Consider the following 16,568-nt stretch of genomic DNA (forward strand, 5'->3'; position numbering starts at 1 on the left):
TAGAAGATTGAGAGGAGATTTGATAGAAGTATATAAAATCATGAGGGGTATAGATAGGGTAAATGCAAGCAAGATTTTTCCACTGAACTTGGGTGGGACTACACCCAGAGGTCATGGGTTAAGAGTGAAAGATGAAAAGTTTAAGGGGAACAGGAAAGGAAGCTTCTTCATTCAGAGGGTCGTGAGAATGTGGAATGACCTGCCAGCACAACTGGTGCATGCAAGCTCAGTCTCAACGTTTAAGAGAAGATTGGATAGGGTTATGGATGGTAGGGGTATAGAGGGCTATACCCAGTGCAGGTCGATAGAAGTAGGCAGTTTAAGTGGTTCAGCACAGACTAGATGGGCCGAAAGGCCTGTTTCTGTACTGTAGTTTTCTATGACCTTATCACTCCCCACAGTCAACACCCCCCTCCACCACACCTACCCCCGCCAACCCCCCGAGGTCAGGATTGGTGCTGAGGCAGCAGCTTTAACAGCTGTGTCACTGTGGCTTTTCAAATTCAGATTCTGTAAAAATACACATTTAAAAGCAAATTCCTTCTATGGGATAGCATATTTAACTTATGATGTAGATCACATAATGCGAATTGAAGTGGCTCTGATTTGAGTTAGTGAAGACTCATAATTATTATTGTCATTAGAGCTGTCGCTCACCGAGGGAAATACCTGGCTGGGCGTCTCTGAAAGGCGGCAAAGTTTTAATGTTGACAGAGGCTGATAAGTGTAAAATACAATGGTTTTATTTGAAACTGAATTTTAAAAAATGCAAGTAAGATTTTAAAGTGGTTTTTTGACATCAATTAAGGAGCTCGGGTCTAGAGAAAGGTAACATTATCAGAATGTTTCCAATACCTCTGTCTTATAGGGCTGTTTTAAAGTCAAGTTGCAAGGTTTTTAAAAAAGATATATAATAACAAATATAATATAAATAAGACACCAAATGAGAGTGGATGACCGATGACCAATTTTACCTTGGGGTGGACTGTTTTAACTCATTTTCTAAAAGCAGTTTTCAACAGGTATCATCTCACATTGATTAATGAACTTGTGAGTATATGAACCTTTTGTGCATTAGAACCACAGGAGTGCAAAATATTGTTTTAAGCATTCAACACATACTGTATATGCAATTACTTACTCACAGACTGGTGCATTTAACACAGAGTTACAACATCCAGGCTCACATGAACATCGACTTCAATGATGTACTTACCCGAGGAAACTCCTACTCCAGCCCCAGCATGAGGAGGGAAAGAGGAAAAAAAACACAATCAGTTACAAATCAAAATGAACAGCAGGAAAATGATCATTACTTTATTCAATTGTTCATTACTTTTGTGACTGGGGGAGGCGTTGGTTGGCAACAGTGGCCTTTTAATCTCGGGGTCTGTGTTTGAAAGCAAGCCGGACAGATGGGAAGGAAACTATCAGTCCTTCACCTGAGGTTCAATGGGCTTGTGCAAGATGAACTTCACAGAATATGCAAGAGTGCTGCTCAAAATTCAACAGTGCAGTTGCAAACAGTTTGCAGAAAGACACGAGATTGTCTGGCTGGGGCATGAGGCAGCACATTCATCATCACCGGCCTGACTGTCTGTCAACACAGAGTCTATACTACAGTTACACAAGTCATTCCCCAATTTCCTGAAACAATTCAAACCATCCAAATGATTAATCACAGTGTTTCAGTATTGAAATAATCCAAAGCATCAGAGAATCATTTTACACAGAAGGAAGCTATTCAGTCTATTGAATCAATGCTCCCTTCTGCTGGAACAATCTCAGGCCTGTGCACGCACACACAGAACGTTGGAATAACTCAGCAGGTCAGGCAGCATCTATGGAGGGGCATGAACAGTTGACATTTCGACTCAAAACTCTTCATCAGTACTGGAAGGAAAGGAGACAGGTCTCCTGGTTCTTTCATCTTCATTCTATAAGTCACTACCTCAACAAAAACAAATAATCTATTGGAGGAATTCATTGTCAATGTTTCGGGGTGACTGGTGGATTGATGATAGCAGAAGTCTGGCGGGAAGATGGGCAGATTGGAGTGGGTGGGAAGAGGGGAGGGGAAAGGCTGGAGCTGAGAGACAGAAGCAGGTGGGTGACAGATGAAGGCAGGCAAAACAAACGCAGACAGATAGAACCTGGTGAGGGAAAGGCTGCTTGAAGGTGATTAGCAGAAACACAAAGGGCTACCAGTGTTGGAATGTGATCAGTAACAAAGGTGAAAACTGGAGGGATGTTGGCAGATGGAACCAGTTGGGGGAGTGGGAATCTAGTAGGTGTCATTCTCTCAGCTGCATTTCCAGTTGTCTTTTGAAAACAATTATTAAATTTGGCAGTGGACATAAGATCCAAATTTGGCAGAGTAAGATGTTTTATTCCACATTCTTTGTGTAAGTTTTGAATGCAAAGCAACATATATACTACTCCCTTCGTTCCTTTTTTTTTCTTTATCCCACTGGCCTCTTCACCCCTTCCATCACCTTTTCCACTCCCCACCCACCTGCTCAGCCACACATTTCTCCATCTAGTCCCCTCATTCCCTTTACTTCATTGTCCACTGTCCTTACCTATCAGATTCCATCTTCTTTGTCACTTCCACCTATCACCTCCCAGCTTCTGACATTGCCTCCGTTGTCACCCCTTCCCCATCTAGCTATTACCATCTTCACTTGGATCCAACTCGCATCTGAGAGCTCTTGCTCCACCTTTAATAATGGCTATCTCTCATTCCAGACCTAATGAAGGGTCTCGACCCAAAACGATAACATTGTTTTCCCTCCATAGATGCTGCCTGACCCACTGAGTTCTTCCAGCTTTTTATGTGTTACACTATACTACCTGCATTGTGTAAGTAGATAGATGCTCCCAGAGAGAAGGGGTAAGGGAACAGTGGGAATTGATGATTGAAAGAAGATCACTAACAGCTATCGTGCAGCTTAATAACATAATTAAAGAAAAGGTTAACAAAGCTCTGGGGTTTATGCCTGGAGGGACAAAACTGAAAAGCAAGCAAGCAATACCAAACTTCTCACTGCCTCAGTAAAGCAGTCTGCAAAATCAAAGACCCACCCATATAACCATATATAACAATTACAGCATGGAAACAGGCCATCTCACCCTAACATTTTCTATTGCACCTTCTCCCATCGGCAAGAAGATACAAAAGGCTCAAGGACAGCTTCTATCCCGCTGTTATTGGACTACTGAATGGTTTCCTCATGTGATAAAATGGGCTCTTGACCTCACAATCTACCTCATTATAATCTTGCACCATGTTGTCTACCTGCACTGAACTTTCCCCGAAACTGTTACACTTTCAAGACAGCGCTATATTTCATTAGGAGTTTGAGTAAATTTGGTTTGTCAACTAAAGCACTCAAATCTTCTACAAATGTACTGTGGAGAGCATTCTGGCTGGCTACATCACCATCTGGTATGGGGCGAGGGGGAGTGGTGCTACCGCACATGATTGAAATAAGCTGCAGAAACTTCTACAATTACTCAGCTCCATCATGGGTACCAGCCTCTGTAGTAATCAAGACATCTTTAAAGAGAGGTGCCTTAGGAAGGTGGCATCCATCATTAAGGATCCCCACCACTCAAGGCTTGCCTTTTTCACACTGTTACTATCGGGGAGGAAGAACAGAAGCCTGAAGGCACACACTCAATGATATACTCACACATACTTAAAGTAACTCAGTTTTTTTTCTCTCTCTATATCTAAGGATACTTAAAGAGTTCAGTGATTATACATACAAACCCTTAAAATGGATTTTCCAAAACTCTTTGAAGACTGGTGAAATCCCTTGAGGACTGGAAATGGGCTAATGTTGTCCCAGTATATAACAAGGGTGACTTATATCACTATAGTTAGCTTAACGTGAATCAAGGAGGAGGTTAAGTGTATTAGGAATAATAGTGGGGTGTTAAATTATGCAGAGAAGGACTCTTAACTCATATTTTAGTAAAGTATTCACCTGTGAAGATGTCAGTAAGTGTAGAGAAAAATAAGGTTGTTTTAAGTGACTTAGAGATCTTAGAAAGTGAGGTCCTGCCTCAGCTGACCAGTAAGCTTAACGTGCATTGCAAGTAAGATAATGGAAACAATAATAAAGAATGAGATGGAAAAGCAGCTGGAAAAGAACAGGCACGTTAGCAGAAAGCCAGCGTGGGTTCAGAAAGGGGAAATCATGTTTTACCAAGTTGTTGGAGTTCACCTGAGGCACCTGAAATTTATGATGACAATAGAGCGGTTGATATCATTTACTTGGATTTTCAGAAGGCTTTTGACAAGGTACTCCATGAGAGGTTATTAATTAAATTACAGGAGGCAGGGATTCAGGGTAAGGTGTGTGAGTAGGTGCAGAATTGACTCAAAAACAGAAAACAATGAGTTATGGTGAGAGGATCATTTTCACACCTAGAAGATGTTAGAAGTGGGGCTCCGTGGGGACTGGGTTTGGGACTGATGCTGTTTTTAATTTTCATTAATGATTTGGATAAGCACATAACAAATAAACTATTAAAGATTGCTGATGACACAAAACTGGGAGGGTGGGGGGTGGCTGATAACACTCAGGCAGCAGAATCAGTACAGTTAGATCTAAACTAAATCCAGATGTGGGGAGATAAATGGCAGATGAAATTTAATATAAGTAAATGTAAAGTATTATATATAGGAAGTAGAAATATTAGATCTAAGTATACAATGGAGGTGGGGTCTTGAGTTAAAAAGTGCACTGTATGAGCAGGATTTGGGCATCCTAGTAGACTCATCACCATCAACATCTAGACAATGCACAAAGTGATTGGGAAGTCAAATAGAATGTTGGTCTACATAATGCACTCAGTGGAGTTAAAGTCTAGAGACATTCTCCTTAAGCTGTGTTATGTGTTTGTGAGGCCACACCTTGAATACCGTGTACAATTTTGGCCTCCATATTGTGTGAGGGATGTGAAGGCACTGGAGGGAGTTCAGAGAAAGGTGACCAGACTCATTCCAGGTCTGTAGGATAGGAGCTATAAAGAAAGATTGAAAGAATTAAATCTCTTAGACTAAGTAGATGTAGAATGAGAGGAGATGTAGTACTTCCTTTTATTATTTCGGAAGACCAAACGGGTTTTATTAAAGGTCGTTACTCTTTTTATAACATTTGCACACTGTTAAATATTGTTTATACCCCCTCACAAAATGTTCCTGAGTGTGTTATCTCTTTAGATGCTGAGAAAGCTTTTGATAGAGTAGAATGGCCTTACTTATTTAAGGTGCTTGAAATGTTTAATTTTAGCTCGAAATTTATATCCTGGATCAAACTGTTATATCATTCTCCTGTGGCCTCGGTCCGTACTAACTCTCTAAGCTCACCTTTTTTCCCTCTTTTTCGAGGTACTCGACAAGGTTGTCCTCTTAGTCCTTTATTATTTGATATTGCATTAGAACCTCTTGCAATTGCCATTCGAGAATCTCCAAATATTACTGGGATAACTCGGGGCTTAAAGTCCCATAAAATATCACTCTATGCTGATGACTTACTTTTATATATTTCTAATCCTTAAAAATCCATCCCTGCTGTTTTAGAGTTATTAGCACAATTTAGTCTTTTTTCAGGTTATAAATTAAATCTTAGTAAGAGTGAACTTTTCCTGATTAATAAACAACTTCCCTTATATCATAACTTTCCATTTAAATTGATTAATAATTATTTTTCATATCTTGGGATTAAAATTACTTGTAAATACAAAGATTTATTTAAGATTAACTTTTTACCCTTAATTGACCATATTACTCAACTTTCATCTAAATGGTTTCCTTTATATTTAACTTTGATTGGTCATATTAATGCAGTTAAGATGTTTTTTTTTGCCAAAATTTCTATATATATTTCAGGCATTACCGATCTTTGTTCCAAAATCTTTTCTTGATAAAGTTGACTCAAAAATTTCTTCATTTATTTGGAAAAATAAAAACACATTTACAGAAAGCTAAGAGAGTTGGAGGTTTAGCATTACCCAACTTTAGATTTTATTATTGGGCAATTAATATTCGACATATGAAATTTTGGTTACTTGACCAGGATATACTATCCATTCCTAAATGGGTAGCATTGGAATTACAATCTGTTCAGGGCTATACACATGGCTCTATTTTAGGTTCCTCTCTTCCTTTTGATTTGAAACGCCTCAAACAGGTATCTAACCCGATAGTTAAATATACCTTACGTATTTGGTTTCAATTCAGAAAATGTTTTGATCTTAACCAATTTGGGCTAGCGATTCCTATTTTAGGTAACATATTTTTTCCTCCCTCTTTTACGGATCGTGCTTTTCAAATTTGGAAGACTAAGGGTATTTCACGGTTTTTGGATTTATTTTTAGATGGTTCCCTTATGTCTTTTGAACAATTATCTAATAAATATAATTTATCAAGAATACATTTTTTTAGATATCTACAAGTTAGAAATTTCCTAAGTACTATACTTTCTTCTTTTCCAATGCTTCCTCCTACATACATTTTAGATACTAAAATTAACCTTAATCCATGTCAGAAAGGTGCATCGGCTATGATTTATAATATTATTATGAAACTTAGGAAAGCTCCATTTGATAAGATTCGGGTAGATTGGGAACAGGAATTGGGGTCTATCATTTCCGCGGATGACTGGGGGCAGATTTTACAATTAGTCAATACTTCCTCTATTTGTGCTAAACATTCCCTTATTCAATTTAAAGTTGTTCATAGAGCACATATGTCCAAAGATAAATTAGCTCCTTTTTATTCTCATATTAATCCTTTTTGTGATAGATGTCCGGGGCAGATAGCCTCTTTAACTCATATGTTTTGGTCTTGTCCTACTCAGGAAACTTTTTGGAGAGACATTTTTAATATTATCTCCAAGGTATTGAATATAGATATCTCTCCTCACCCTATTCCTGCTATCTTTGCACTACCTAAAATTTCCAGTAATCTTTCCCCTTCAGCCCGTAGAATGATTGCATTTCTTACTTTAATGGCGAAAAGATGTATCTTACAACATTGGAAAGAGCTTAATGCTCCAACTACCTTTTTTTGGTTTTCTCAGACGATATTATGCTTGAATTTGGAGAAAATTAGAAGCAATCTTTATTATTCATCACTTAAATTTGAACAGACCTGGAGATCTTTTATTCAATATTTTCATTTAATGTAATTTTTTTCTCCTCTTTTTTTGCTCCATATTTATATACCCTTCGTGTTTTTTTTACTGTTTTTAATGGAGGTCGGGATTGAGGACGTGATTTTAAGTTTTTTAACTCTGCTTGGTTCCAAGTTAGCCCATTGCTTTGCTTTGCTTTTAGTTTAGTTGCACGGTGGTTTTTTTTGGAGTATTTTTTTCCTTTTCTCTATTGATATATATAAATTAGTATACTATTATGTTACCTTAATATGTTATGTTTAAATTACATTGTTTGTATTTTTTTTTGTATTAATATCTCCTGTAATTTTATTATATTCTAACATTGTATTAGTGCCTTTATGGCTTACCTTTTTGTATACTTATTTAATAAAAAGATTTAAAAAGAAAGAAAGAGAGGAGATGTAATAGAAGTATTCAAAATCATTAAGGGTATAAGTAAGGTGGACGCCAGCTGCTACTTCAAAATTAATCCATCAATGAGGACATGGGTCATAGGTGGAAAATGGTTAAGGGCAGATTTCAGACTAACATCAAGAAGCAGTTCTTTACACAACGAGTTATGGACACGTGGAATAAACTACCCAGTTGTGTAGTTGAGAGTAGTATCTTGGAGACTTTCAAATCTAAACTCGATAGTTATTTCAACACACTATGTGAGTGGGAATTTGACAAGATTTTGGGCTGAATGGCCTGTTCTTGTTAAAAATTTTCTAATCTTCTAATGTTCTAAAAGTATGCAAGCTGGTAGAGCATCAAAAAATTAAATTTGCAGAAGCAGTGGAGCACAGATAAAAGGATAATATTTGTGTGAGCCAGCAGAGTGCACAAGAAAATGTAAATACCTGCAAGCTAGTGAAGCATAGGGAAAATAATAAAATTTGGGTTGCAGGACAGCCTATTAATATTTTGGGATTGCAGTCAAAGTAATAAAAAGTATGTACAAATTAATGGTCAATGTCATGAAACTTACTAAGAACTCTTACCTAAATGAAACGCTTAAGTTTGATAAGATTATTAAAAAGTTCGACGAAAAATACCAACAATGTTAAGTTTATTAAGAAAATGGAGTCACACATTAAGACAGAAAATGCCTGCTACTGCTTTAGAGATAAGAGTGTGTAGTCGATTTGATTGAATGTGAGAGTGATTGAAAGAGTTAAAAGGACATGCAAAGTCTTTTCCTAATTGAAAGGAACACAAAACATGCAATAAATTACAAAAACAACATGACAGAGACAATAAAGTGTTTAAAGAGCAAATCTTTTCATTAACCAAACGAGTGGAACAACATGATAAAATTGATGCGCATTGCCCGGAGTTTCAAAGCCAACTGAAACAAAATGGAAACGCACAAGTGCAACTTGAAGTGGGTGGTCCTGCTAATGACACTACCAGTGACACTACTGATGGTGCTCCACCCAGGGAAACACCGACTTCTGAAGCAGTTCTGAGGAATTACAGCTCACATCGAACAGTCTCCCTATACAACGTCACCATTGAACACTGGAGAATTACAGCCTACATTGGATAGTCTCCTGATGCAGCAGCACCATCTGAACTCCGAGGAAATACAGGATAAACATGATAGGGACTCTACAGCCGCCCCTGTCGACTCAAGGGAGCAAGATGGTGCGGGTGACTAATGGTGACGTCTTGCAGACAGCTCACAAAACTACTAGATATTCTGGTAGATATACTTCTGAACTGTGATTGCTGCAGTCTACAGCTTGGAATTTCCCTTTTAATGATATAATGTTGAATAGATTAAACAATCTAGTGCTTTTGCGATCTCCTGGGGGATTCAGCGAACTAGACTCTTGAGAGTGCAAGTACGGCCCGGGTGGATCCTGCATCAAGGCCAGATAGCAGAAGATGAACGCATGGTCAGCTCCATTGCTCCACGCTGGATTAAAGCGTCGAGCAAGATTAAAATCATCGAGGACAAGAGTGGAAAACGAATGAGCGTTTGGCAACGTCTGCCTGTATTTGACCGGTCTCTCTCTCTCTCTTCTCACTCCTACCGTCGGGCGGGAGGTACAGGGGTATTGATCTCACACCACCAGGTTCGGAAACAGTTGTTGCCCTGCAGCCACTGGGCTTCTGGACGGGCTTCACTTGCCTCAGCACTGAACGGACCCCACAGCAATCAACTCACTTTTGGGGTCATGTTCCATATCAGCCGGATTTTTTTTACTATTTGCATGAAATGGCGACTCCTTTGTTTGCATCGTTGGAAACAGCGCTATTTCTATCTTTGATATTTCTTTTTTTCCTGTTCAAGGTTCTTTTGAAGACCTCGACCAGGAGTTACACGCTGATTTCGGTTCTTTGCGGGAATGGGACCAGCTCTCAGGGCCTCACGACCGGCCACGTTTTGATACCCTAAGGACATGGTCTGGAAGACTAGTGTGCCTTCAGGGTGCTGGATTTTCATGGCTCTGAAGAAGGGCTGATTCTAGGCTGGTGCCCCTGACTGAAGCATCGCGGGAGAACACAGAACAGTGGGAGCAGCGGGTTAGCTGCCGTGGGCTGTGTGTCCAGAGACCTGAGCCTTTCTGGGCGTAGAGCTCGGGAAAAGCGATGCAACAGACTTTTAACATCATAAATCAGCAAGTTGTTTGTTATGTCTCCCTTCTCACTGTGAAATGGAGACATCTCTTTTTCCCTTATTAAGGAGAGAGAGTGCCGTGTGAACGAGTAGTCTTTGGGGTACTGCAAATCTGTGTCTTTATTGGTGCTTTGCTGCACGCTTGAGTGCTCGGTGGGGGGTGCTGATGCTTTTTTGCTGGTGGGGGGGGTCATTACCCTGCTGCTAATTGTGTGTGGGAGGGGGGAGCTGGGGGGGGGGTGCTCTGGGGTTCTAATGTTTAACTGTCGTTCATTCTTTGGGCCACTCCTGTTTTCGAAGATGGTTGTGAAGAAAAATAATTTCAGGATGTATATTGTATGCATTTCTCTGACATTAAATGTACCTATTGATGTGTCCACTTTTGCAATTTGGATATATGGCAGTCTTGTGTGTGGTCTTTTTGAGTGAATTCTATTGCATTTCTTTATTTGGTGGTTGCTTGCAAGAAGATGAATCTCAAGGTTGTATATGACATACATACTTTGATAATAAATTTGAACTTTGAATTTTGAACTTTCAAGTGAGAATGACAAAGATGAAACAATAAGATTGACAGCTATGTCACAGCTTTCTCCATTAAAGATCAAGGACTGACCATAAAGCCATTGTTAATTCATGTATTGAGAAGCTAGTGTGAGATTCATCAACGATTGCTCAATCACTCAACAATTTGCTGCAGAACAGTATGCGCTCAGATGACCCTGAGACTCTTAATGAAACAACTGAAAGATTTCAAACTTTGAAGGTGATATGGCAAACTGCAACTGCATGAAGAACCCCTGATACGGGTAAATCATTTATCCGGTATATCAATGAGAAGCACATGATGTGTTTCTCATGTTCTTAAATGAAGAAAATGGAGACCGTTGGGATCCTTTTGGTTTTAATTCTGCCAAAGATCTGGTTCTGTACATTGGTGGCATCTCAACGATTGAGAGAGGAATGTGAATGATTGTTTCTGAAACTGAAACGCTGGCATCAGGAAGCATGGCTCCTGGTACCCCCGTGCAACAGGCAGAAATAAAAGCTTTGATTGAAGCCTGTAAGTTGGCAGCAGGAAGATCAGCTAATATCTACAGTGATTCTCGACAGAACTTTGGAAACTTCTGGAGACAAAGATGATTTCTTACTGCTGTAGTAACCCCAATCAAGAATGGCCAACTTGTACAAGAACTTAGGGGTGTCATACAACTGCTGTCAGAAGATGCTGTATTAATACGTTAAAATTATGCCAAAATGACTAGAGTGGAAAGCTGTGAAATGCATTCATGGATGAAATTGCAAAACAGCCAGCAGGGGACTGAGAGCATATACAGTGAACCCAGCAACTGAAATCATGGAAACAAAACTGAACACTGTATCACAGATGAACATAGCAGACATTCATGAGAAGCAAATTCAATGCTCCAACCAGAAAAAGAGGTTCCGGATGGAGAACAGTGGGAGGTTAAACAGTGATGGAGTATGGAGATATGGCACTAGACTGGTAGTCCCAACTACTTTGTTTTCTTATCTAGCACAGCAAATACACTCCATATGGCATACTGGAGTGCAAAAGATGATCTACAGATTCTCCCAGTGGTAGTGGAATCCAAGGTTCGGGGCACATGTTCAGTAAATGTTTGAAATATGCACGTCGTGCTAGAAAACAAATCCTGGAACATCAGAAAAGCTACCACAATTAGTTCTTTTGTCCCAACTGATCCATTTTTATACTTACAAGTGACTAACATTATTTGGCCAGAGTGTCAAGGATACTCAGATATATTGGTAGTAGTAGACAAGTTTTCAAGATGAGTGGAAGCTATTCCAGCAAGAAAAGCCACTGCCACAGACACAGCAAATGCTCTGATTCCTCAGTGGGATTGTCATGTCACATTGTTTCTGATCAAGGAACACATTTCACTGAGAGTGATTGTCAGGAATTATGCTGACTGATGAACGTTGTCTTTTCATTGTCCACATCATCAGGATAAGTCAAACAAATGAATGGAATCATCAAACAGCAATTGTCTAATTATCATGAGGAAGGTGCACCATGGCCTACAGCTCTTCCCATGGTCATATGTAGCATCAGAGCAAACAAGAAAACTAAAATATGTCTATTTGAAGTGGTAACAGGACAGCCTATGCTGGGAGCACTCGATCTCAGAGACGCTGATGCACACATTATGGCAGACAGTTGTGTGAAATTAACTCATTGTCATGCTTGCTTCTCAACAGGTTTTTGCTGTTTGGATTGATCCAACAGATGGAAGACACACCCTGGTTCCTAGCGAGTGGGTCCTGATTAAGAAATCGCATAAGGAACCACTGGGAGCTTGATGGGAAGGTCCTTAACAAATGCTGCTAATTACCAACTCGGCAGTGAAAATAGAACGTAAAAGTAAATGGATACACGTCAGCCTCTGCAGGCCAGCTAAAGTACATACTTTCTAGTTGGTTGCCTCTTATCTATATATTTGAATGGAATTTCTCTCATCTCTGGTATAAAAATAAATGTTCTGTATTTGGTTCAATCTTTATTCTTTTGTCACTCAAATAGTAGACCCCTGTCTCTGTTCTGCTCACTCACTCTTTGTTTTATTAGCTCTTAATAAAACAATGGAAAAGCAACGAGTTTTGTGTTTGTTTCCTGACTTATAAAAGTATCTTGGATCAAAGGCACCAGAATCCAACAAGGATTTGACAATATGGCCAAACTCCAGAGGATTCACCAAAGCACAACACAATAAAACTGCAAACTATTTCTAATGAAAAAATTCGTAAAACTATTGCCAAACGACACAAAACGAGCAATTTATTTATGAGACACTTGGGATGGTGCTGGAATATTTGCCAAGAGCCTCTGAAAGCATTAAAAAATTGTGTAGGAATACACATGCACAATTGTGGAATTGAATTTTATATATTAAGATGTCTCAGAGCATTTGATCTCTACATATCCAGAAGCTCCCTTTTGACTCCAGCAGTGTAAAACAGTCATGAATCGAAGCACTTTGGTATTCTGTATCAACTAGGTCACACTAAGTACGCAAGGTCAAATTTGTAAACCACATGGTCATCCTAAAATGATTACTTTCATTTCTGCTTCCTCAGCTCTGTACAATGATAACCATGCTTTTTTGGTTCTTCAGTATTTCTTCCTTTTTTGCCCAAGCTCAAACAATAGCTGCTGTGGGCATACTGAACTTAGTATTCTCGTTACGCTTGCCCATCAGTGCTGTTGGTTATGGTGCTTGAACAATTCCAACTGTGCTGATGACAGATGATGGCTCGAGTCATTCATACAACTAACAGGCCCTTCAGCCCACTGGGTGCATGCTGTTTGTCCATTACCCCCACAGCACTCATCCCATTTACCAAGACTCACTTTGGAGCCTTCTAAGCTTTTAGGATTCAAGTGCTCTCTCAAATACTTCCTCAATGCTACAAGAATATCTGCCTCCACCATCCACTCTGTGTTCCAGATGCCAATGCCCAGAACCTGTGTTTTACTCTGGCAAAGAAAGGTAAAAACAGCCGAGAACGAGGAGGTGATTGTAAGGTGGTTGGTGGAAAACATAGGGTGGATATCAGAGGTATTTTTTATGCAGAGAATGGTGGCTGCCAGGGGTGGTAGTAGAGGCAGATACACGAGGGGCATTTAAGAGACTTTTAGTTAGACACATGGATGATCGAAAATTGGAAGGCTATGTGGCAGGGAAGGGTTGGATTGCTCCTACAGTAGTTAAAAGGTCAGCACAATGTTGTGGGCTGAAGGGCCTGTACTGTGCTGTAATGTTCTATGCTAACGACAGCGGACGGAGAGAGGGAATCGGGGGAGGTGACAGACCGGTTGCAGAAGGAAAGCTGGGAATACTTACTGGGTTTACTCCTCTACACTCAGTCCTCCGCTGCACAATTTGTTCTCGCGGAGGGCCCTGCTTATGTGGAACAAGTTGCGGAGGAAGCGGTTGGGGGAGGTACAATTACAACATTTAAAAGACACTTGGAGGGGTATGTACAGTAGATTGGAAGGGTTTTGAGGGATGTGAGACAGGAGGCACAGAAGAGTTAAGTTGAAGAGGCAGTTTGCATGCAGTGTGACTCTAACACTCTCTGCACGCTGGACAGGCCTTAGAAGGAACTAAAACCTGACACACGTTCACCAACAGCAGAGAGAAACTGGAATGGATTAGAATGCTTTTCTATGACTTAAAAATGGTATCACTGTTGGAAATATTTTTCTGTGGCCAAGGATGCTCATTCTGCTCTGTTTTGGGGCATTGCACCGTTTGCTTTCCTGGTTCACATCATCCCAAGGTTCCCTTCCCCGTACACATCATCCCAGGGGTTTCTTTCTGGGTACACATCATCCTAGGGTTTCTCTTCCCTGTACACATCATCCCAGGGTTCCCTTCCCGGTACACATCATCCCAGGGTTTCTCTTCCCTGTACACATCATCCCAAGGGTTCCCTTCCCCGTACACATCATCTCAGGGGTTCCCTGAAGCTCTGCTCCCTGTCTCGTTCAACCTCAGCTCAATGTGTTTCTACTCCACATCAGCAGTCTCCTTCACTCAGCATCCAGCCTCATCTATTGATTTATTGTTTATGATGATTCCTTTCATCAATGTGGCTCAGATAAAACGTGCTTATTATTCAGGAGCATTCCTGTCTTGGCTGAATGAGTGAATCTTGCTCATTTCTGCTCTCCAATCTAAATTGTTCTGTCTGGACCGCTAAAGAGTGGAAGCAATTACCTCTCCCTGTATTCATTTCTCCTACAGCCTACCAGTGCTTGTAGTTGCTCTTTGGCATCATCTACGTATGTCATTTCATCCACTGTTGCATGCTTTGAGAGTTAGTGGCGACCTGACTGATTTTATGCCAAGATGTCATAAACCTAAAACACAGTACCCATTTACTTTGCATTGTTTCAATGACAAGAATAATTTCACACGGAGATGACATACTGTATTTGTTGATAAAATGAAGCAGGGTCCATTGATCTATTGTGAAACAGCAGGTGTTAGAGATTAGATATTCATTTCCAGTCTCTTCACTGCACAGTTTTCTAATTTCATTCTAACCTGAAGATTTGGGTTTGCATATCAATAGCTGCATCCAAAAAAGCAATGGATTTACCAGACTGACTACAAGCGAATAAAACGTAGTCATAAATTCCAATGGCAAAAGTTAAACAGCTCGTAAGTTTTAACTACAGACAAATATGAAACCTCTACCATGTAATCACTGTGTCATATGCATTCACTGTTTGTACAGAGGAGTTCATAGATGCCTTTGTGTTGCTTCCTGTCCCACCCCAGACTTTGCAACCACCGAGTGGAGCACCAATGGCCACTTTGCTCTGTTTAAATGAAGAATTAAAAAATACAGGAACAATACTGTGCTGATTTTGAAAAAAACTTCTCCAGTCTGCTCCAAACTGAGGTGAAAAATTTACCAAAAATGCTTAATTCAATGTTGGGCTGGGGTGACTTCAATCAGGAGGGGACGGAAGAGACGTTGCTCTGTTGTCTCTAGATCAGAGAAAGCGAAGAGGAGATTTAATAGAAGTACCAATGTTAAGTTTTGATAGTGCGATGGGAAAGAATGTTCACCTGGTGGAGGTTGGGGGAGGAGGTGGACGAGCAAACGCAGATCAATGATTTCTTTGGTATTGCAAGAAAATCTGTAGCGATTTTATACAAAAACCATTTAATGCAGTAGGTTGTGCTCGGGAAGGCATGTCGTCAAAACAGACTGAATAACATTTCACAAGGTAACTAAATGATTACCAGAAAAAAAAAGCAGGGATATAGGTAAGAGAGGTGGAGTGGGACCCATTGGCCACTTCCTGGCAATCTCAGAGAGGGAGTAATCATCTAGTCCCAGTGAAGGTCACCTGGATTCCAGTACAGGATGGGCACACAACATCGTCTGTGCATGGAGTCTGACTTAACCTGCCTTCCTTCATCCCAGCTGTGAACTGCCACCAAAATGTGATCATTGCATCTCCTTCCACTTCAGCTAAACTAGTTCCACCAAGATGACTATTTTTATGAGCTCATTGCGCACTTCATGAAAAAATAAAACATTTTGAAGCTTGACCTATGCAGATTACACCTGAATGATGCCTCCAAGTCTGTTTAACGTAAATAACATAAAGGATATTTAGAATAAACCTGCAGGTCACAGGGGTACAGCACAGACAGGTGAATGCTAAAATGTCCAGATGTTACTCACGTGAAGGCAAAGGCAACCAAAGCTCCACTGACAACGATGAAATCCAGAATGTTCCACAGATCTCGAAAGTAAGAGCCAGGATGAAGAATCAGACCTAAATTAATCATCTTGTGAAAGGAAGTGAGGCAAAGAAAAATTCATTTGTAAGTATGAACACATTGTTTCTTTGCTTGGTTGTGATTTCTTTCTCATCATAGACTCCTGTACAAAGCTTCTGTGGATATTAAAGACCACAGAATGGAAATTTGATTGCACAGCAAATAAATCAAGTATTGTCTCATCACTGGATCCTGAAAGCTCACTGACACTGAGATTGCAACCTGCCTATGATTTGATTCTCCATTTTAATTGTGGCTTGCAGAGAGTCAGGAAACTAGGCACCTTTAATTATGCTGAAAGGGAGCTGAATCTTCTGTGAAGTGGAAGTTCAGTTTGATGACAAACACTGGGTAGAGTTCTTGAGTTGGAAATAAATGTTCAGGAGGAGGGTATTCAGTGTCTTTGTTACTATGTGACCT

The 16,568-nt window shown here is 40.1% G+C and overlaps 1 protein-coding gene across 3 annotated transcripts in view; it reads right to left on the reverse strand.

Annotated features, from left to right (window-relative positions):
* The window catches only part of LOC134359997 (probable voltage-dependent N-type calcium channel subunit alpha-1B), a 910,000-nt gene that overhangs the window by 161,062 nt on the left and 732,370 nt on the right, over nucleotides 1–16,568 (reverse strand). For all 3 annotated transcript variants that reach the window (XM_063073960.1, XM_063073961.1, XM_063073962.1), the window contains one exon: nucleotides 16,051–16,157. In XM_063073960.1, the coding sequence (XP_062930030.1) occupies nucleotides 16,051–16,157 (107 nt within the window). The remainder of the gene's footprint in view (nucleotides 1–16,050; nucleotides 16,158–16,568) is intronic.

The sequence above is a fragment of the Mobula hypostoma genome, chromosome 21, assembly GCF_963921235.1.
Source record: "Mobula hypostoma chromosome 21, sMobHyp1.1, whole genome shotgun sequence".
NCBI classification, from domain to species: domain Eukaryota; kingdom Metazoa; phylum Chordata; class Chondrichthyes; order Myliobatiformes; family Myliobatidae; genus Mobula; species Mobula hypostoma.